Consider the following 23,781-nt stretch of genomic DNA (forward strand, 5'->3'; position numbering starts at 1 on the left):
CTACCAGTCTGTTATTCAACATTGATGGTCCTTGAAAATGAGCAAAACCAACCCCCAGACCTCCACAGAAGAATATGTTCTCCTGCCCAAATTTGCTAGGGAGGTTGTACAGGTAACATTTAGGAAGGGAATTTGTGGCTAAACTTGTGGTCATTGGAATGTTTAGTGCCCAGAAGCATCATTGGATCTGTGCAAAGGTGCTGAGTGTGCACTGATAATGTCACTTGCCCACCCTGCTGTCTGGACTCCTTTGTGTAGCATGCAGAGTGTGGATAGGACTCCTCTGCTATTAGTGCTACAAAATTACCAGGAGAAGCAGCAAAGGTGATGACTCAATATGCACCAGCCAGCTGGAGCTTCTGAAGGGAATACCACTGCATAAATAAAAAGCATTCAAGAGTTGTGCTGGGCAATGGGATTTGCAGGTAGCATGATTCTAGAGAATTTAGAATGCTGTGCGTGATTGCAGGAAGGAACATAAGTGTTTCCACAGTGAGCACTTATTGAAATACTCTTTTGGGCTCCCATATCCAGTGTGGAATTTGATTTTGGGCTCAGTTGTGCAGCAGCTCTCTTGCCATGTTGATCTGTCCATGGTTTGTTTAGAACACCCATTGCTATTGCTATGGGAAGAACCATAGTTCAGCAGAAGAGCACATACTCTGCATCCAGTTTTAATCGCTGGTATCACTACTTTAAAAAATGGTCTTAAGCAGCGACTTAGGAAGCTGCCATAAGCCAGAATATACAACAGGCCAATGGTTTGACTCCATATAAACAGCTTCATAGCCTGTTTTACAGACATGGGATTGCTAGTGAGGATGGTGCAAGAAAGTAAGACTACTGATTAAGAATAATTGGACTCAGTTCTGCTCTGTGGCTGTCGTAATGTGCATTTTGCATGTGTCTGTAAAATTGCCTGCAAAACCAGTGCATGTAAGGACTCCAGCTTGTAGAAATGTAATGACTGAACCACAATAAGTTGCCAAATGTGTGCTTGTGCATCTTTAAATTCTCTGCATTGTTAAAATGGACATCTATTAAAATAAAATATGATACATGCACCACATTACTAGACCTGTTTCATGTTATGGGGGCCGTGTTTTAATGTTAGCAGATGACTTTCTGGATTGTGACATCTGTACTGACAGTAGTTTCATCAATTCCCATCTGGTAATTTTTTCGTTGGCCTTGTTTCGAGATAAACACCATTTATTGGGAGGTAGTTGATTCCCCTGAATTTCAGACCATGGGTTTATTTCCCCAAGAGCATGTGTTAATCATAATGTATATGGCTAAAGCCAAACAGGAGGAGAACATACCTAAATCAGAGATGTTCATAATGCCACCACTATCCATTTAAATTTGATTAAGCCCCACCTACCCATATGCTATTACATATAGACTTCCAGTACACAAATATGGGTACCCCAGTATGCCATGAGAAGTGTTCAGTGTCAGCTCTATTTTGGGGAGCCCCTAGGCAAGCTGGTCTCATTGGGCCCCTTCTGTGAGTGGGCTGGCTTCCTCCTCAGCACCGATCCTTCTATGTATTCACTTGTCTTCTTCATCTGGATCAATCTGTCCAGTTGCCAAGCAGAAGGACAAGGCAAATGAAGGATGCTCTTCCATCTATTCATTCCTGTTAGTGCATACATGATTTGGATTGGTGATTAGGTGATCAGGCAGCAATAGCATAGAGAAGGAGGAGCAAGACCAAGACCCTGGGGCTCTGGGTGTCAGCAGTGAGTCCCCTGTTGGGAGGTGCCCAATGATTCCATTTTCTGACACCTGTCCTGTGAACATAAGAAGCTGCACCCCAACAAGGTGCTCAATGAGGGATATTCTGCTGGATGAACAGTTCTCCTTTTCTGTGCACTGTACCTAACAGAGTGTCCAGGAAGGAATTAACTATTTTGTACTTAGATGAATTATCATCGCACCCCCTCTTTATTGGATCGCAAACCTTTCCCCACTTGTTCACATAAGAAGGATAAATCAGGTGTTATCTTTAATGTGACAGACTTATTTCAGGAGCTGACTGCTGTTGTACTAAGTAACTTTGGGTGGTTTCCGTATAACCCCTTTGGCATCTTGTATACTGTACTTTTAATATTTTTAAAATAAAAAATAAAAATAAATATTTTAACTCAGCTCTTGGCAGACAGTGGAGAAGATAAATTATTTAGTGTGGACATTCCTCTTTTACCATATTGTACTGTGACTGAAAAATAGGTTATATAATTTGACGCGAACAATACTGTCCTGGTACAATCTCCACATGACAGGTTTCCCCAGGAGACTTTCAAAGTACCATAGCTCAGATAGAGGCAGTGACAAGTTGTGCTTTCAAAGTATTGTCTGAAGTGGTGAAATATTTAAAGGCAAGTACTTTTTACGAGGCTTCCTCTGTATGTGTGTGGTGTGTGTGTATGACAAAAATCATGTAGCTCCTTAAGGGACATGTTTCTTGGAAGAATTTTGCATCCTGCAATTCTTGCCCAGCAATGTGCCTCTTTTCTCTTATCTCGTCTTCTGGAGGCTAAATTATGGGAATATCTGCACTACTTTGACTGTGAGCCACTCTGCTAACTTACACACCAGACAGGGATGAGAATCCTGTCATCATAGTCAGTGCTATCGCCATCCAGCCTGCTTACACACTAAAGTGTGTGGGAAACAGGTACGACAACCCAAGGATAAACCTGAGGACAAGGATGGGAAACCTGTGATCTTCAGGTGCTGTTGGACTCCAATCAACCCTAGCCAGTTTGGGTCCAGGATTATGGAAGTTGTATTCCCCTTTCTGCATGAGCAGGACCCATATCTTTATTGGAATTTAACCAAGCCGAAGCAGATGCTTCCTTAGAACTTTCCTAGGTTTTGGCAACCACAAATCTCTCTCTGGCCAATCAATAGAAGTAACCAGTTCATATGAATTAGAAATAATGGGTTGTTTCCAAATAAGTCCTACTCCGGGTGGACCCATTTTAATTAACAAACCTAAATTAATCATGTCTCTTAACTTCCGTGGGTCTGCCCTGAGTAGGACTACTATTGGATACCACCGACTGGACTGTCCCCAGCTATATTGTACCCAGAGTAGACCTATTAAAAGGAATGAATCCAAGTTAGTAATGTCCATTGATTGCAATGGGTCTACTCTAAGTAGGCCCAATACATTTTGACACTTGAGGTAGAGGAGGAGGTGTTTGGATTTGATATCCTGCTTTATCACTACCCTAAGGAGTCTCAAAGTGGCTAACAATCTCCTTTCCCTTCCTCCCCCACAACAAACACTCTGTGAGGTGAGTGGGGTTGAGAGACTTCAGAGCCCAGGTCACCCAGCAGCTGCATGTGGAGGAGCGGGGACGCAAACCTGGTTCACCAGATTATGAGTCCACCGCTCTTAACCACTACACCACACTGGCCCCCAAATGTCCCTCCCTTCCCTGCCAAGGAAGAAGGGTTGATGGAAGATCTTATTCCTGCTGCCCGAGGCAGTCATCTCACCTTGCCTCATGGATGGGCCAGCCCAGACTCTAAATAGGACAAATATTGGATACAGTACAGAGCTTCTTAAAACACCACAAAGGTGTTTTGCTGTGTTGTCCAGTGTTGGTCCTTATTCCTTATATTTCAGCAGGAGAAGGCTAAGCAATAGCTGTTTACAACAATCCTACAGTTCATTCTACTCATACCCTATCCTGCCCACAGTACAGATCCCACTTTTCAATCCTCCTTCAATTAAGTATTCTGCCTCAGCAAATCCTACTCTGCTACTTTGAATCTATGCAGTCACTTTGCAAGATCAGACTTCACTTTGACAGGAGGAGGGGAGATGCAGGCAAGGCAGTAGACTCCAGCAACTGCCATCTGTATAGGAAGTGACACAATCTTGGTGGTGTTTTGTTTTGTTTTCAAAAACACTATCATCTATCTATATCTATCTATCTATCTATCTATCTATCTATCTATCTATCTATCTATCTATCATCTATCTATCTATATCTATCTATATCTATCTATCTATCATCTATCTATCTATCATCTATTTGTATGTCTTGAAAGTCATATTAAACACTTCTAAGTTCCTTTGGTTTCAGTAGAAGAGTTAAGCACATGGTAAGCTATTACTTCAATTGAAATAAATAGGATTTAAATGTGTTTAAATTGTGTGCCTTAGGATGATCATATAAAGAAATGCTGATAATATTTGGGGATAAATGAACAGTGCAAGTAACTACAAAGTCTTGTAGCAAATATTTGCAATATGGGGGGCCTTTTGCGGGAATGTTTTTTTTAAAAAACAACAAGAAGAAAGCTAATTTTTGCAATGTTTTAGAAACTAGAAACCTGGAATTGAAAACAGAAAAGCTTTGTAAGCTTACCTTCTAGGGTTTGTTGCGCGTATGAAAATAAGAAAATTGGAAAAAAGAGATCCTGATTGCTAGCATATTCAATTTTAAGATAAAAAATAGATCTAATGAAAAAGGAAAGGCTTCATTAATTTTAGAAGTCTGCAAGCAAATGAAAAATGATCGGCTGATGAGTGATATGCAATTTGTTCTCTAACTTCTCTAATAATGTGTGAATGTCACATTACATAACAGTTACAATGATTAAACCTGGTGATGAAATAAGATAGGATAGATCTTGTGTTCTTTCTCTTGACTAGTGGACAACTTGTCTCATTAATTTCTCTCAGGGGAGTAGTCTTAAATTAAATAAACAGCATTATTTGTTGAGATTTATGGCAAAGAGGAGACTTCCAGACCCACGAAGGAAATCTTCCCTACTATTTTTTTGACCCTGGAGGATAGTTTTGGAAGATTTGTGATGATAGAGCCTGACCATTAAACACTCCTGCTACTGGTAATGAGTGTGCAAACTCATTTGAGATCTTAATAATTTGACAACAGAGTTGAATGTGGTAAATTGCTAATGCCTGTGTTCACAGGAGGTTAAAGAGCCTGCTTTCAGATTTATTTTTCTTATCTGCAACTCCCACTTCAGCACAGGATGTCTGTGCAAAAGCTACACAGTGATAATGATCAAACGAAGACATTTGGTTAAATATATATATAGTAGAAGCAGTTATTAAGTCTCTGATTCCAGCTGCATTTACATAAGGAAGAAAGATTTACTTTCAAGTTAATGTGCTTTTTGGAAGGACCCATAGCAGGGTGAAAGAGTGTAACTCAGGTAAAATCCCTGATTATCTCCAAGGAAAAGTATCTCAGATAGTAGGGCCAAGGAGGATCCATGCCTGACATCCTAGAAAGCTGCTGCTAGCCAGAGGAATCAATATAGGTTAGATTGGCCCTCCCCTACCTGGTGCTTTCTAGATGTTTCTGATTGCAACTCCCATCAGATTTCCACATGGTCACAATTAGACCCATACCAGTCACAAAATGTGCCTGGCGCCTGGGACATTTCTAGCACTGCATGCAAGTCTATGATTAAAAATTAAGAAGTGAAGTTAATATTTATTTTGGGGTTCCATGTCTGCAAAGGTGGGTCTTGGGCTTGACCTATAACTAAGGTTAATCATTTCCTTAGGCGAGGGAATAAAGTAGCATGGTTTTAGCTGGAACGTTCTTCAGTATAACTTCATTTATCACACTTCTTCAAATACTGGCATCACACCAGACTGATGTATTAGATTGAAATAGCTCTTTTGTTTTATTAATACTGAAGAGTCATTGGAACGATGGATGAGAGGGTCAATTTTTAAAGAATATAAAAGGCGTGGTGTGTATCATGGTCCCTTGCCGAAATTCAGTGCACTGAATCTTAAATCTGAACTTTGAGACGAGTCTCTCTCTCATCTTGGGACAGTTGACATATGGCAGAATTTTACAGTAGCAAAATGCAAGCAGGTGCTTGGCAAAGGACTTTAGAGAGTACTGTGTCCACAAAGTACAACATATTTAAAAACAAACAATGTTTTTTATACTGCCCATCCTCTGAAGATCCCAGAAAAAAATACAAAATGAGGATGCATATGCTAGGATCAATCCTGAAATTTTGACCATCGGGGCGAAGGAAGGTAACTATGTTGCAGAAGTTGTAAAAAGCTGTTTTGTTCTGTTGTTGGACAACAGCACAAATAATATAACCCTGCACAAATAATCTATCTAACAAAGTAACTCATCCCAACCAATGAAGTATTGTGTACTAGCAATTCAGGGCTTTTCATGAAGACAGAGTCTGGACCGTCAGATTTGATAAGAGTGATGGCTGGTCAAATCTGATGAGTGTCAGACAAGTTTGAGGGAGGTCCTTTCCCCACCTTGCACGACATGGGTATTCAAAATGTCTGTATTGCAGAGGCTGTTTCGGTCTTACACCCAATTCACATAATGGAGTGCTCGTTCCAGATTGGAAGCAGATACTGAGTTGACTTTCTCAGGAGTGGCCTCGTCAAAAGCACAGCATCAGAGACTTCAATTCGGGGTCTCAGCCAACGGAACCATGGAGAGGAGATCTGCCCAACACACACCCTGTCCTGTTATCTAACACCTTTCTTGTTTCTTCTGCACCAACCTATAAAAAACTTCTGCCTCCCTCTGGTCATGCGACAGGCACAAACTTGGCTTGACAAGGTGCGCCAAAGATACTGGTACATGGACTTGTTGGCCCACAAGGAGAGCCTCTTACCAGAAACAGAGGAAGGAAGTGCATCTCAAAATACTCTTGAAACTGAAGATTCCCATTGGATGTTCAGTTTGACGAAACAATGGAATTGCTAAGGTACTTTTCGTACCTGCAAGTAGCTAAAAGTACAATAAAAAATTGGCTGAGTTGGAGAGTTGAAGAGTTAGAAATGTGTAAAATTGATACACTTTGTCATTTTACACTGAAATTCCTTATAGATTTTTTTTTCATTGGAGGAACCATCCAATTTGTTTTGAATTTTGCTTTTGGTCAGGGATGGGGAACTTGTGGTTTCCCAGATGTTGCTGTACTACAACTCCCTCTCATCATCCCTGATCATTGGCTATGCTGGCTGAGACTGATGGGATTTTGCATCCAACCACTAGAAGGCACTCCATTCTGTAAGGAAAGTGGTAACTGTGCATTGCATGTGCAAGGAAGTGGGCAGCACAAAGAACAGGTGATGGTCCTGCCCTTTGATTCCATTCCATTCTTCTATCTCCTGACCAAGGTTCTGTCTCCTGATCAGACAGGTTGATGCACTCCTTCCAGTCCAGACAGCTCCCTGGCAGTTTGGAGCATATCACAACATAAGTCAAAATCCTTTGTGTGCAGAAGACTAACTATAGTTTACATGTGTCAATCCACTGAAACATTGAAGAAGAAAGCACTCTTTGTAAGTGAAAGGGCTTTCTTTTGTTGGTTGCTAATTGAATTAAAATAAAATCATAAAGTGAATATGATTATGTGCTGTTAAGGGAAACATCCCAGGAAGCTATAGTCTTCTGTAAAAAAGGGGGGGAGGAATGTAAATCTTTTATCTGATTAGCTTAGTTCTTCAGTAACCCATGCTGAATAAATCTATCTTCCCTTTGCGTGATTTGTCAGCGTTTATAGCTGGTTTGTACACACAGCTTTCACCATTATTTTCAAGGCAATAAAGGCAGCCATGCAGAAAAGCCACCCATAAATGTCAGGAAACAGAGATATTTTGTTGCATTCCAAGGGCTCTGAAGGTCGAGTTCAATTCAGTTAGCTCGCCCAGAAGGATAGTGGTGTGATATGATGATCGAATATGTGTTTAGGTGGGATATATATGTTACCAGACTTCCACTGTTCTGTCAAGAACAGTGAGAGATTAGCCTTCACTACCTGGAGGAGTTTCTCTGGGAGAACTCTATTAAACGTGGTCTTTTCTCTTGTTCAGTGGAAATCATTATAAGAAGTAATGAAATCATGTTTGCACCCTCCTCAGCAAGGCGGCACCTTGCCTTTGGGCCTTTGGGCTGTTGTCATGATTTGAAGAACACATGAACTAATAAATAGTAATGGAGGGAAAATATGCTTATATATCACCTATTAAAACAAATGAGAATGCAGGCCCTTGCCACACATTCCAGACTTAGCTGCACTTCATGCTGGCAAAACCAGCTGCAACTCCTGCCATATAAGCACAAATAAGGCCAGCTGGAGAAAACAAGCACTTGAGAATATTTCAGAAGCCTTAATCAAGATGTTTCCTGCAAGAGAACTGAACGCTGCCTTTCACACTCGTCCTCCATACCCGTCTACATATTGGGGAAGAGTTTACTATTTCCTTTCAGATAAGCCATGCCATTGTTTTTCCTCAGTGGGCCTGCTAGGAGGTGTGAACCCCTGCTAGCCATAAGGCCTTGGGTTCAAGCCCTCTGGGACACCTCCCAAATAAGAAAGCATCATAACTTAATGGTAGAAAACATATTTTTCATTCAGACCATCCCAAGTTCAGTCCTTGGCGTCATCTTGAGGAAGGGCTGGGGAAAACAACAGTCTGAAACCCTAGAAAACTGGTGCCAGTGTAGAGCAGTGTTTCCTATACTTGGATCTCCAGCTGTTTCTGAACTTTTCTTTTCTTCTTTTCTTCCCTGACCACCGGTCCTCCTAGCTAGGGATGATAGGAGCTGTAGTCCAAAAACAGCCAGAGCCCCAAGTTTGGGAAACACTGGCGTAAACAATACAGAGTTAGGTGGGTCAACAATCTGATTTGGTATAAAACAACTTCCTATGTTCCACTTCCCATGCCTATGCTTGTTGCTCTAAATCAAAATGTGGATATCTTTATCCAGTGAGATGCAGGCATGCTCTTCGTATTGGGAGATAATTGTGGCAGAGGGTAGATGCAGAAGATCTTCAGACTTGTAAAAAAGCTACAGAAGAATGGCATGAAAGTTCCTTTACTTCCTGCCTTTCACATCTTGTAATGCACAAAGCTGCTCTTGTATACAGTTAGCATGCATTGTACAGTGCCTGTCTTTTCTCAGAGTGAGGCCCAGGCAGGGAGTTGGAGGTCTAGTGAGTTCAGGGTGGTGGCAGTTCACTTCTCCCCTTTTCTTGCCACCTGAGATAACGGTCTCATTCTGCCTCATCACTGGGCCAGCCCAGTCCACACTGGTATGCTGTATTGGCCTGAATATAAGCCTCAGTTTCCCCCCAAATTCTGACCATGATAAGTTAAAGTGTGGCTTATATTCATGACCTTAGGTATGCAGCCAGGAGCATGGGGCAAGCAGCGCCAGCAGCACGGCAAAGCGGCCCCACACATAGTCCCCTTGGCTTTCCCCCAAGGCCGGGAAGGGAGAGAGCAAGGAAGGGGAAAGGCCACCAGCAACGCAGCGTGGTCCCCCCCCCACCCCAGTATGCAGACAGGAGCAGTGAGGAATGGAGTGGCTTATTTGGGGGTATTTCTCCCCCCCCTCCATTTTTAAACGTGCGGCTTATATTCAGGCCAATACGATATGATTTGGGGTTTCTGAGGCATTATGTGGGCCAGGGGTTTTTTGTTTCGCCTTCAAGGGCACATTTAGTCTTCTGATTCTGTCCACAGAAAAGCTCTGAAAGCCTGAGCACTTTTAGCAAGCATTTTATCTCCTTTCATGCATTACTTAGTGTGATGGAGTGCTCACATAACTGAGGAGCAACGAACTGTTCTGATGGCAATATCTTTGAGGTCTTCTCCATGTGTGATGTCTATATGTTAGACCTTGACATCCTGATGGTGAAAGCTTATATGTGCAGATCTCTATGCACACAAAGTTCCTCATGAGCTAGAACCTTGACCAATGGTAGGATTCTCCCCACCCCCACCCCGTAGTCTCTTTGAGCTATTGTGTGAGATTACTTTAAAATGATTGAAATTCCTGAAGCAATTATGATAGCCAAATTTGCTCTGGGGTTGGCCAATCTTGTTTGCATAACAATCTGAGTTTCACAGTACAAACCTACACATACTTAATTCCAAGTAAGTATGCATAGGATTGCTGCCTTGGAGATTTACATTTCAGGGAACATTCAGATTAAAAAAGAATAAACTATACAGTTGTAGAATTAGGTAAAGGTAAAGGGACCAGGTCCAGTCGCGGATGACTCTGGGGTTGCGGCGCTCATCTCGCTTTACTGGCCGAGGGAGCTGGCATACAGCTTCCAGGTCATGTGGCCAGCATGACTAAGCCGCTTCTGGCAAACCAGAGCAGCGCACGGAAACACCATTTACCTTCCCTATTTATCTACTTGCACTTTGACATGCTTTCGAACTGCTAGGTTGGCAGGAGCAGGGACCAAGTTATTGCCTAAAACAGTTATAAATGTTAGGCCGGGACATAGTGTGAAAAATGCAAATCCTACATGAACAGCAGCTTCACTTACAGTTTTGTTATAAATTCCTACTTTGTACAGGCTGCAAATTATGACTTTAACAGATAGACCAGAAGCTGGAATGCAGCTAGACCTGAAGTGATGAAATGTCCTTGGATGTGTGTGTGCATGCACACTCACCTGCTTTTGCACGCGCACGCATGCACGCGTGCACACACACACACACACACACAGAGAGAGAGAGAGAGAGAGAGAGAGAGAGACAGAGAGAGAGAGACAGAGAGAGAAAGAAAGAAACAAGCAAGTAAGATGAAGGGAAAGAGAAAGAACGAAAGTGAGTGTCTATATTTCACACAAAATATGGCAGCTTTTATCCTCAGATGTCTACTAAATCTGGTTGTCTGTCAGAGAAATATGGCTCTGCCAATTCTTTTTGAAGCCATAATAATCTTTTTGTTTTATTTCTTTTTTTGAGTCAAGGGTGCTGCTAAAATGGCCTCTTTTTCTCCCTGGGCTCTGAGAGCGAGCAGCTAATCTGATGGACACTTGAAACTCTAGCAAGAGTGGTGCTGTGTGGGATATGAAAGTCAGAAGGAAAAAAGAAAAACGATTACCTGATTTTCTTTCATTTCAGCGCTCCCAAATAGTGCCTCACTTCTATTGCTGAGGTTAAATGCTTGGAAGAATTAGGGCTTGTTTCTACCCCAAACACAATGTGATGAAGCATCGTGTGTACATCTGCATACCACTTTATTTGTTCATTGCTCAGACAACATTATTAGCCATAAAAATAGAATCTATGTAACACGTTGCAATGCAGGGTATATTCATATGTATGCTCAGTTCTTGTGGCCCTTCCATCCCTTTGTAAGGGAAGAAAGAGGCCAGGATTTCTGATCAGATGGAAAACTAACAATGAGATTCCAGAGAAGTTAATGCGACTATTTTACCACATGACTAATGAAGGCTGCTATGCACTTTAAAAAAAAAAAGTTGTGCAGGAATAGTGGCACTGACTTGCTCTTATAAGGGAAAGTCATGCAGATAAGTCATATGTACATATATACCACTATATATACTTATATGCCAATATATCCATATCAAATATTGCATATATTTCAGGAGTATGGGCAATAAACCCACTTTTAACCACACAGGGTTTCTGGCTGATAGTTTTGTAAACTGGTAACTAGCTGCCACAAGTATTGGCTTTTCAAAGGAAGGATTTGCACTGCGCCTTTTTCTCTCGTTCCACTTTTGGTAGGAGGGGAAGGGAATGGAGAGTAGTTCCAAATATCTTGCCAAACAGCAGGATTGTGAAAGTCCTCCTTGTTTTTGAGTGGCCTGTAAATGTAAAATGAAATGGGAAGCCAGTTTCTATTGTTAGCGTCAAATCAGACGTGGCTTCTAGTGAGTGTATCCAGAATATTTAAAGGAAAGCAATCTTGCCCAGCTGGCAGTAGGCAATTTAGTCTCACTTGCTCAATGGTTCTGCTTTTCCGATGCAGTTTTCCCAGAAAGTACAAGCCACTTTCAGTCAGGAGGTTGCTTTCTCAGCCACAGAGTGTCCTCAGGTAAGGGAAATATTGGCAGGGCACAGTTTATTCTCATGTTCTACAATAACAAGATTGCCCTCAGGTTGTTTCTCAAAATCAGAGCATAATATTGACTAATGGGGGTGGAGAAGAGGAGCTACACTGTTTTAAGCTGTCTTTAACAACATGTATACAAAGGAAAGGTGTTGGCTTTCTGGCATAGTTCAAGGAGCTAGTGGGGTTTTTAAATATAAAAACAACAACCTATGCATCCAAAATCATTTGACCCAACATACCTGTAATGGGTTTAGGGGTTGCTTGTGGGTAAGTTGCCGCCACTGCTGGCGAGGTTACCTGGTTAAACCCTTTCTGACTGAACAGCCTCCAGCATCGAGACTGTCTCAGTCGCTGGCAGAATCCGTCAGTGGGCGTTTCTTGAACCTTTTCCAGCATAAAAGCTGTTTGACGCCAAGTCTCCTCCTACTCTCCCTGCACGGAAGTCTTCTGCGCAGGGAGGGTGTGGGCAGCGGAGTACCCGTACTCTCTCCACTGGTCTCCGGCGAGGAGTCTTGGAGCCTCCGCTCCGATTCCCCCATCTGCCCCCCTTCTCCACTGGTGTTACGCTGATTTCCTTCCCCAGCAGATGGGCTGCCTCTCTCCCTACTGGGACCCTCTCCGGCATCCCTCTGGAGCCTTCCCTCCACCTCTAGCTCCGATGGCAGTTCCCTGACAATACCTTCTCCTTTCATGTGTTGCATTATAATTGGGGCAGCTAACGGTGTCCTCCAGATGTGGTTAACCTCTGGTTATACAGTACCCCTCATGCCTGACCATTGCCCATGCTAGGTGGAGCTGATGGGAGTTGTAAGGCACCATGTTGGCTACCCCTGCAATACAATACAATCTCTGGATCCAGGAAGGGCACAACCATCCCCAATCTGTTTCCCTTCAGATGTTTTGGATGACTACAATAAGCTCCAGCCATTGTGGCCAATGGTCAGGCAAAATGAGAGTTGTAGTCCAACATCTAGAGGGCAACTGAGGAAGGCTGCTCTGGGGTAGATATCCTAGATGACTAGATGTCTTGACTTCTCCCCCCTCCCCCTAAAAATCAAAGCTTTAAAGCAGCTGTGAAGAGGGGCTGTATGTTTCCCTCAGGGGAGTTAATGGTGACTTCAGAAACACATTAGGTAGGGAAATGACATGGTGGGAAACATCCCCTCCCCCAATGCTGATGCTCCAATCAAAGTCACTGAGAGCTCTAGACTCAAATATATACTGCATCATATCTGCCCCTTCTTGCTACAGGTTCAGATTAAACAGGAACAGAAAGGAGCATCCTTGCCAAAGCCCAACCTTGAGCACCTTCCACAATTGTTGTAAGGCGTACCTGTTTGCGCTTCACCCATAGGCTTTGTGTTGCATTGGCCAAGGGTGAGAGAGAATGCCATGTTGAAATATGATGAATTATACAGTGGTACCTCAGGTTAAGAACTTAATTCGTTCTGGAGTCCCCATTAGCTAAAGTGGTACCTCAGGTTAAGAATAGTTTCAGGTTAAGAATGGACCTCCAGAACATATTAAGTTCTTAACCTGAAACTGTTCTTAACCTGAGGTACCACTTTAGCTAATGGGGCTTCCTGCTGCTGCCACACAATTTCTGTTCTAATCCTGAAGCAAAGTTCTTAACCCGAGGTACTGTTTCTGGGTTAGCGGAGTCTGTAACCTGATAGGTCTGTAAACTGAAGCGTCTGTACAGGTGGGACTTGTGATGAAGTGTTGCAGTGTGGAGTGATGCTGTTCAGAATTCCAGCTAATCCGTTCCATTTCTCCCCTTCCCCATAATGCTCAGTAGGCATTCCATGGTGACTACTGAGTGTGCTCAGTCCTCATTGGGCTGCTTTTAGGGTTCTGCCTCTTAGGTTTTTATTTTAATGTAATGCAGTTTCCCTGAGGCTCCTGATATTGTTCCCTTGAATGTCTGTGGCATCATTTTGGCTATATAGGCAATGGAACTCTACCACTGATGACTGAAAATTGAGGGAATGGTGGCTTGCTTTCCCCCTCCTTTTTTACCCTCTCCCTTTCAGAATAGGCAAGCTATAAATCTAAATAAATGTCCAGACCTTTAAAGATTATTTTAAAACTGAAAATTAGTAATATTGATGTAAAAGGCCTCTTTTGGAAGGCATTTTATTTCATACTCTCCCCCGCCATTTCAATATTTGTGATAGATGGTAGCATTTGGGTGAGAAGACTCTAAAGGACAAAATTAAATAAAACAGGTTTTACATACAGTAGTTCTTGAAATGAAACAAATTTACTAAGTGCAGCCATTATTGTTTTCAATGGATATTACACATGAGTAAAAATCAAATGAAGCCTGAAAACCTGCACCACTTTGACAATAAAAGTACTATAATGTGCAGGAGTATTAAAAAGTGATTGAGTTCTTCATTACAGTCATAAAAATAGATATTGCGAAACCGGTACAATATTACACCATATCATGTCATCTAAGAGACTCAAACCTTTTGCATTAATCTTTACCTTTGAATTGTCCTTCTAGGTTTGTCGTTCTCATATATTCAGGAAAATTGCAGATAAAATAGGCCAATAAAAACCAGCTCATATTGTGTGTGTGTGTGTGTAAGTGTGCGCGTGTGTGTATGTGGTTACTCCCAGTGTACTCCAATCACTGTGATTTAAAGTTAAATAAACAGAACCATTCTTAATGCAGGTCTCCATTCTCCAAGTTTCGACGGAGAGGGGAGAGTGGCCTGGGGGTGGCCCGCCTCTTTCCCAATCATTCTTTCCCTTAACAAACAATTAAAACTCATGACCCTCCTCTTCTTTTTCTTCATGGATAATATTTGTAGGACCAAAAAAAGTCAACTTTTTATAACAGAGGTAAAAATCAGCTGGCGCGATAGTTCCTAGACAAATTTGTCTGAACTTTGACAGGGTTCTTATCCAAAAGCACTTTCCTCGGGCTCACATATTCAAACTGAGTGCCCCCCCAAGGGGTTGAAAACATTATTTCTATTTCCTATCATAAATGGTGGATTGCTGTGCTTATTTTCTGAAATTAGGTAGGCTTCATCCCCTCAGAAAGAGCAATCACGTCTGTAATTTGCATCCAGTTTTGGCAAAAATACGAACAAGTATTGTATGTATGTATGTATGTATGTATGTATGTATGTATGTATGTATGTATGTAAAGGTTCCCGTCTTGAAGATCCCTGAATAAATCTACCCAAAATTTGGCAGTCTTAATCCATTCTGGAGGGACTCCTTTGCCTATAAATTCCATTAATTTATATTTAAAGGGGGGGGGGGAATCCTATAGCTGATCTTAGAATCCCCATTATATGTAATGAGACAAAGCAGAGTTTTAGGTTTAACAAAGTAACTTTGGACCTGAATAACAAATCAAATAAGAACAACATACAGTGGCTCTGAAACAGATGAGGCTGATTCCAAATGCTACAGATATGAGGAAAATCTTGTGGTTGCTGCATACCCCTAAATTATACAGTCATACCTCAGGTTGAAGTAGCTTCAGGTTAAGCATTTTCTGGTTACGCTCCACAGTGACCCGGAAGTAACGGAGCACGTTACTTCCGGGTTTCACCGCTCGCACATGCGCAGAAACTCAAAATGACGTCATGCCATTCTCGGAAGCGGCGAATAGCGACCTGCGCAGATGCAGACGCACGGATGCAGGCTGTGTTCGCTTCAGGATGCGAACGGGGCTCCGGAACAGATCCCATTCGCATCCAGAGGAACCACTGTACTGCCTTGTCTAAGGCCACTTAGCATGTTCACAAAATACTTTGGCAGAGGATTCAGACAGAATCAATTGTCCTATATTCAAGAGCATGGCTAGGTTTTTTGGAACAGTCTGGGCACATAGTAAAGAGGTGATTCAGTTGCAATTTACTTCTCTACATCCTATTTTGCTGCAGGTAAATTATTGACTCTGCAAGCGACTATTAATTTCTACATGCAATAGATATTTCTTACCAACGCAACAACATCTGCTCTGTCTGTGGGATTGCTTTGAAGATGCTGGGTTTCCTCTGAGACCTTTAAATTGTTGCCACTTTAGGCTCAGCACATTCTGTAATATAGATATATTAGTTAAACCTGCCAGAAATTAGAACACGGGAAAAATAGAATTGTCATTTATAGAATACATCAAGTCTTAAAAGACAGATAATTCAATAATTAATTCAATACACCATAGTTTCCATTACAGAAATGAAACTAATGAATAACTCATGGTAAATACATACCTAATTAAAAAAAAATCCACTGTGAAGTGCTGCATTAAAATGAAAATTGAAAGAAGGTGGTTAAATTGAAACTCATCTGTTGTGATCACAAATCTTTGGCCTTAATCAACCCGTGTCCATGCTTAGCCCTATTTTAAAAATTGGCAATTATATTTATTAGCTGGTTGGGGAAGAAAAAGCAGATGGAAGGGACTAACAGAGCAGTAGCCCACCCCCACCCCTTTGCACCAGTCTGGGGTCGGTAGGTTTGAATTGAGTGAATGTATCTGTCCACCTCCCACTGCCTGCTGTCAGCATCACTGAATGTGCAAGTGGAAGTCAGGAAGCAAGAAGGCAGCAATTTCCATACTGACCTGTGTTTTTCACAATCAGTGCTGTTTCCGCTCAGTTTTTGCTAATTAACATAAATCACACAACTTACTCAACTGTTTATGTAACTTACACAACTATTTACAAAACTTATGTAACTTACATTCATTTCAATGTAAAGGTAACATCCTTAGATGGGAGGCTTGCTAGTGAGACTGCCCCCACTGGTGGCAGTCTGTGGAAACACCCCCCCCCCCAAATATTGTGTACTGATAGTGGGTAGCAGCTAAGCTGGTGCAGGGTCCATTGGATCCCAAGACATCAAGACTAGCACAGGGATCTGCCTGCCCCTCACTTTTTGCTTTGACCACTGTGTGTGACAAGACTGGACATGACAGGGGCCCTGCCTCTCTGTTCAGCTCTGTTGTGGCAGTGGATGCAATTAGGATTCCCCCCTATATTTCCCCCCAAACAACTGATCAGCACAGTTCACAGTTTTCTGATTTTCTGATGCTTTTTTTTTTACTCTGCTACACATGTCCAGCATGCCTACTGGTTTAAAGAGGGGGGCTATACTACTATTTACACATGCAGTTCCTAACTGAGATTGTGAACATACACAGAAGTCTGCATCTTAGCTGGAGCAGACTCGATGATGCTCAGTTTCCCTTAGAAATACTACCAGTAGAACTGCAGGACAGATTTTAAGCTATCTTGTTCTTTGTCTTCACCACACATAAATTTAATCCTAAAAAGAGTGATTCATCATGTCTTCTTATTGATTTTGATATACGTGCCGGGCAGAATGATTCTGATTGCATAGTACTAAGTGAGACAAGAATCAGGGTTATCTTATTATTGAGATTGGATTTTTAAGATTGCTAGAAAAATAGGGAATCCTGTGTGGATTGCCAAGGCATGCTAGATGTGCCCGCAGGTTATTGCATTGTATATATTAAACAACTTTATGTTCATCCAATTTTACCCTATGGAAGAGATTAGACAGAGAGCTTCTGAATTAATGTCTGCTTCAGTTATTCAGAAGAAGTAGTCATAAAAGAAAGAAGAAACCCAAATTCAACCATAGTTCGACTATGGGTGCAATAATTTTCTTTTAACAGGTTGAATGGTGGTGTGTGTTAAAGGATAAAAGCATATTAAAACTATTATTATTATTATTTGCATGTATTCAAGCTGTAAATCTGTAAGTCATTTTATAGTACCTGCTAGGCAGTGGTAGATTTTACAGAATATGGGCACAATTCACTGGGAACTTTCCCTGTATATAAAGTTCCATTGAAATGAGTGGTTGATTCATCGTGTTTAATGTCCTCCCTCTTCTTGTCCGAGTGGAGTTGTTGTTCAACTTCCATTCATTTAACAGAGCATGGCAAAGCTGATATCTCAAGTGAAGCATGCCCAGTTTTCATTCACCAAAAATGGACCAGGTTTTCTGTCCTTTTAGCAAACACAAATTTAGCTGCAAAACATTGGTTTTGCAATGTTCCAGATGATTAGTTTTGTGGATGTTTATGCACACAGACTTAAGACTATCATTTGCACAGTAAATTATAAATACGCATTGGTCTCACTTGATAAAGTATCCTATATTAAATGAGTGCAACATTTATATTTCATTAATACATAGATGCCAACTTTGAGCAATAGGTGTTCAGGAAGCAAGCAGCATATTAACATTCTGTTGAGTCTCATTGAACAATGATGTGTGCCCTTCTTCAGTGTCATTTCTGGGGTGCTTTTTCTAAATTTGGGCTTTAAAATTTAGTAAGATAAACTACATTTGACCTTTTCTGGATCCAGCCAATTTGAAATGTTTAGGCATAGAAGTACCTGTTTGCTAAGAAGCATTGTCAGTTCTGTATGCGCATTCTTCAACACCTACTCTCACACCTGTATAGGGATTGCGCTGTGCTCAGTGAACACATTGTTCTAGCAATAATTGCATGCGGTGTCTGGTGGTCGAACTTCAAAAGCCATCATTAAGACATAATGTGCACTTTAAAGAACACTGGTGTTTTTAAAAACTCGTTTATTTTAGTTTTCCTTATTGGAGCTCCTTTTCTGCAGTTTGCAATCATGAAATTGCTTTCAGTACGATGGTTAAATAGTAGGCAATGCAACATTGCAATATGAGATGCGATGCAGGTTGACCCAGGCATGAAAAATTGACAGATCTAATTTACACTTCTCCTACTCCATTCTCACTCTGCCACTCAATTTTACTCCATCCTCCCTACCCCCATCCAAACAACATTCCTGTAGCTCTCAATATTGGCACCCTGCATTCCTTGTCCTCTTGGTATCACTTGTATCTTTTTTTTTTAGCTCATCACCCTGAGTCATTAAATAGCAAAGACCCTTGCTCTGTTGTTTTGATCTGTTCAGCAGTTGGGATGTTGTTGATAGTAGTTTCGGAAGAGACAGATTTTGCAGTTTGTAGTCACTTGTAGATATATGACACAGGTTTTGCTTGCTCAAAGGGAATTTGAAGACCCTGCAAGAAGTCACATTTCCATCTGTGCACTACTAACAAAAAGGGGGATTAAAACTAGGTCTATTTTTGGTAGGTTGTTTTTTTAAAAAAAAATAATGAACAAGAGAAACTATCCTCATAAAATACTTTGCCCCCAAACCAATTACTTTATTTTTGATAACTATGCAGTTCTTTACTTTCAGAAACATCTGCCACTTTAGCACTTTAGGAAACCCTTGCGGTGTTTTCACATGAGCGTCATGATGCTACAGCAGGGTGATAGCTGGTTTTCAACGTTGTGATGATCACCAGTTAAACATCACGATATAGCGATATATCATGATATGTGAAATAAGGATGGAGCTATGTAGAGGCATTGGCTGGCTTCACAGTTTTTCCCACATTGGGATTTCTGCATCGTGCACATGTGCGCACGCGCACACACACACACAAATAATGCTTTGTGATATATTGCCAGACCCAAAATTATGAAAAAATATCACAATATGGACTTCTAACCAGTTTTGGGCGATATATTGATATATTGTCCCACGCTACATGATGCTTGGACCAACTCCAGTGTGTCCGTGTACATGGAAAGGCTTCCTAACACAAATACATATATGTGGAACAGGGAAGTGATGTGTGCATGCATTTCTTTGTCTGTGCAGCCTAGCTTCCTTTTATTGATATGAGCAGGGATCTCCACATGTGCAATTTCTCCCTGTGAATATCAGATCATATACAGCGATATTGAACATAGGTTTGGGTATTTTCTCCCTCGCATAGGTTGGAAAAATCTTTTTTAAAAAAATTCTCTCTCATTTGCAGCGCAAGGCTATTATTGTGCTTGGTTTTGTAACCGCCTTTCTGCTCCTGATCATTGCCCGCCTTACAAACGAAGTCAGCTTTCCTCTGATATTCAGCTGCTTTGGACAAACAAGTGCCAAGTGGATGCCATTTTATACACAACGGCAACCTCTGAGGACACACTATGGATATATGAATGTGAGAACCCAAGAGGTAAGAATTCACATTAAAGCCTCTTTAATGTACATAATTTATTGTATTATCAGCAAAGCTAATGATTCATATAATTTAGAATAGTCCATATTTTGTCTTGTCCAGTAGAAAGTGACAATAGCCATATATTTTTAGAATCATGAGTATTTAATTGGTTAACCCTTCTCGCATGAGGATTTGCAGAGAGCTAGATATCTATGCTTAATGGTGCTTATTCCTGAGTAAGTGTGTTTAGGAATGAAGCCTTTGCTATTTTTACTGAGCACGGAAGCAAATAGCAAAGTAACTTCTGATAGCTTCCAAAAGCAAAATAACTGTTTGTCTTCCTGAAGGCCCAAGGGGCATATCATATGGAGCATAGCATCTTTCTTTTCAATAAATACAACCTTATCATAACAAAATATAATTAATATAATTAAATGTTCCCATTCATATTTAGTATAAATTAATTTCAGAGAAAACATGTCGTGGTTAACTTTGATTAAAGCTGTGAATGATACAATGCTGTTGCTATGGTCTCTTGGAGCTGTAGCTATAGTAACAGTTGTAAGAAAAGTTTTATGTAAAATTTAAAAAAGTATGAAATCCCCACTGCAGAATCTTCCCCCAATGATGGAATCCAGTGTGCTTCTAACACTGTATATATAGAAAATACTAGCACAAGCTAGCATAAATTTCAAGGCAGTCATTCCCAATAACTTGCCCTCCAGATGTGTTGGACTCCAACTCACAACAACTCCAGCCAGGTGATTTTCCAGTGTTCAAAAACAGTAGCATCCATGAATACAGGGGAGTTTTTCCTGGGAAGATAGCCGCCTTTGAATACATAGAGGGTGATGGGGGCAGAGGCAGAGTTAGAAAATTTGTGCAAGCTCACACCTTCTTGTTTGCTCACTTAAGCCCCAACGTTAGCACCTGAGCAGGGCTTACACTACAAATGAAAATTGCTCTAAATGACAATTACACCCCCCCCCCGTGTCCTTATTTCTGGCAGCTTTCACTTCTATGTATATATTTACAGTAGTTGTGTTTTAAATTGCACTACTATTTCTAGAATTATCTTTCCCCTATGCCAGTGGTGGGAAACCTGTGACCATCCAATGCTATTCAGCTCCAACTCCCATCAACTCCAGGCAACATGGCCAATGGTCAGGGATGATGGGAGTTGTAGTACAGCAACATCTGGAAGGCTACAGGTTCCTTGCGCCTGCTCTGTCAGCAACAATTTATGACAGCAGTCATACTCTCAGAATAAAAGCTTGTGGATGCTCTAGGTTAGCCACTCACCTAGCTTTGACGTAAAATGTTGTGTCCATTCAGGGAATCCAGGAAATACCCCCATGATTTGTGATATTCTCATATCTAGGTCAAGATCAATGGCTAGCAAGGGGATGGAGGGGGGTAGGAAGGGGGTTGAGATTGTATTTTGTAAATACGCATTTCACTGTCCAGTATGGATGATAATATGCCACATTTAATGGTTCTCTTAGGCTGCATGGAGCATAAGGAGAGAGATCACCTTCACTGTTCAGCCAAAGAGTTGAGCGATATGAACATTTTAGGAGTGCCCTCTCTCTCCGTCTTAGTTCTTCACTGAAGCTGCACAGAATGACCAAGGGACAGGATTAGGCCCAGTAGGGGAGCAGATAATTAGGAAAATTGCTTCTTCCAGTTTCCACCCCTGAACTCCTCTAACAACCACTTTGTTTGAAAAGCAGAGAGGAGAATTATCATTTTGACCCATTACCATGATGCAGAAATGGGGACAGAACTGAGAATGGTAAGGCCATCCTGCTCCCCAAAGGCATCTGGTTAGCTGCTCTGGAAAGCAGGATAGTGGACAAGATGGGTATACTGGTCTGATCCAACAGGACTCTGTTTATGTACTTACAAAGTTTTTTTCCCCATTTATGTTTTTAATTCTACTCACATAGCTACAACACTGGATTGGTTAAGAGAGTGCATGATGAGGATGTGATATGAGAACTCTTGAGCCACCAATTAAGCTGCAATGGTGAGAGGCAGCCAGGAGCCATGCAAGGTTGCTGTCCTCATAGCTTCCTCCACCTATGCCAGTTATTGGTATAAGGGACAGCATTTGTGGATTGGTATATAGACTCTAGCATCTTTCATCAACAACAGCATCTCTAATTCAGAGATGCCTAATAAATAATTGTGGAACACTTAGTAGTTGTCTGGTGATCATACATCTTCCGTAAGATATATGTAGCACTTAAGAAGGTGAAATGTAGCGGCACACCAAGGTGGTGATTGATCGACTATAGCACAGTGAATCAATGTTTCCGTATTTTCTAACCATTCGGTAACTTTCACTCCAGGTTAAAAAACGCTTATGTCAGCAGAATGGTTTCATAATTTCACTGGAAGTTTAGAAATATAGCCCGTTGAAGTTATAATGACTTCCATTGGTACAAGTTTGGAGGTTCAAAAGAACAAAAGAAGAGGAAATAGGATGCATGCTATTGGTCGTGGCACCTAATGGGCACCTGCCACTACTTCTTGTGTGTATAATGGATATGGATATTGTGTACATATATGTTCACTCTAATTGCTGTAATTTTCTCATGTCCCAAAATGTGTACCATACTTTGTACATGCAGTGGCATGAATGCACATAAGCCTACATTCTTACTGTGTGGTGTATATTTCCAGCAATGTGAACTGGCTCTAAGGAATTATTCATCCCGGGTTGCCCTTTGTGCAACTTTCGCAGTGACTGAGAATGTCAAAAGCACTTCCATATTGTCTGATGTGGCAGATGACACAGTAGGTTCTTCTAGGATTTCTATAGCATTATGCTTCTTCAGAGAGCACACGAAGAAAGGAAAATACCACTTCTAGCCCTTTCTTCGTGATTCAGGGGGACTTGAAAGAGGGGAGCAAAAGTGTTTAGAACTTTTTGATTCAGAGAGTGGAAAGGAAAATTTATTTCCACTTCCTTAAAGGAAGCATGGATGTTTTTATGTTCTTTTATCTAACTTTCCTGTATATTATCTTCAACCATTTGATTCTCTTTTAAAGTCACCTCTAGTTCGTTTGGTTTTTCTCATTTCTCATTTTCCTTGCATTTCTTCTCCTTTTTCTGTTCTATACTGGCTGGCTTCCATTATCCTATAGCATCCAGTTCAAATTTATTTTGGTAGCTTATAAAGGTCTCCATGTTCTGTCTCCTCCTTATCTTTCTCTTCACTTATCTCTTTATACTCTACTCCCTCTTGTTTTTATGCTCTAGTGGTACTTTACTTCGTGTCAAACCCTAAATCTCATATGTTATTTCTACACTGCACCTTTTTTGTGTGTCTTGCTGTTACCTATCTCTGAAATATCCTGCTCTTGCTATTAGGACATCTTCATCATTTGGGTTTTTTTAATGGTGGTTGAAGTCACAGGTGCTTCCGTTTTTCTTTATAGTTAACTTTCCTTGATTTTACTTCACTTTCAACCCTTCCCTATATCTCCATGATTTTTAGCTTGTGTCTATAGTTTTATTTATGATGCAGCACATTATTTGGAACAACAATTAACATCCCCCCCCCCTGAATTACAAATGAAATGCTGGATGGATTGCACTTAACTTGCAGTGCAAACCAACAGATGTCCACTTAGAAGTAAGTTCCATTGAATTCAGTGAGATTTACTTTCAGTTATGCATGTAGACCAGTCTTTATCAATCTAGTGCTCTCCAGATGTTTTGGCCTATGGCTTCCATTATCCCCAGCCATCATGGGAAGGAATTATGGGAGTTCTAGTCCAAAATATGTGAAGAGCACCAGGTTGGTGGTGGCTGGTGTATAGGCTTTTCAGCCTTAGG

At 41.2% G+C, this 23,781-nt stretch overlaps 2 protein-coding genes across 6 annotated transcripts in view; both read left to right on the forward strand.

Moving 5' to 3' along the window:
* The window catches only part of ST6GALNAC3 (ST6 N-acetylgalactosaminide alpha-2,6-sialyltransferase 3), a 283,631-nt gene that overhangs the window by 105,724 nt on the left and 154,126 nt on the right, over positions 1-23,781 (forward strand). For 4 of the 5 annotated variants that reach the window (XM_083510592.1, XM_083510589.1, XM_083510590.1 and 1 more), the window contains one exon: positions 19,758-19,949. The exons of the other annotated variant lie outside the window; for it this stretch is intronic. In XM_083510592.1, coding sequence (XP_083366718.1) covers positions 19,881-19,949 — 69 coding nt within the window. In that variant the 5' untranslated portion in view covers positions 19,758-19,880. The remainder of the gene's footprint in view (positions 1-19,757; positions 19,950-23,781) is intronic. 5 annotated transcript variants of the gene reach the window in all.
* Positions 1-23,781, forward strand: part of ST6GALNAC5 (ST6 N-acetylgalactosaminide alpha-2,6-sialyltransferase 5) — a 404,743-nt gene that overhangs the window by 84,007 nt on the left and 296,955 nt on the right. The window lies entirely within an intron of this gene.

The sequence above is a fragment of the Podarcis liolepis genome (assembly GCF_965112155.1).
Source record: "Podarcis liolepis genome assembly, chromosome: 6".
NCBI lineage: Eukaryota > Metazoa > Chordata > Lepidosauria > Squamata > Lacertidae > Podarcis > Podarcis liolepis.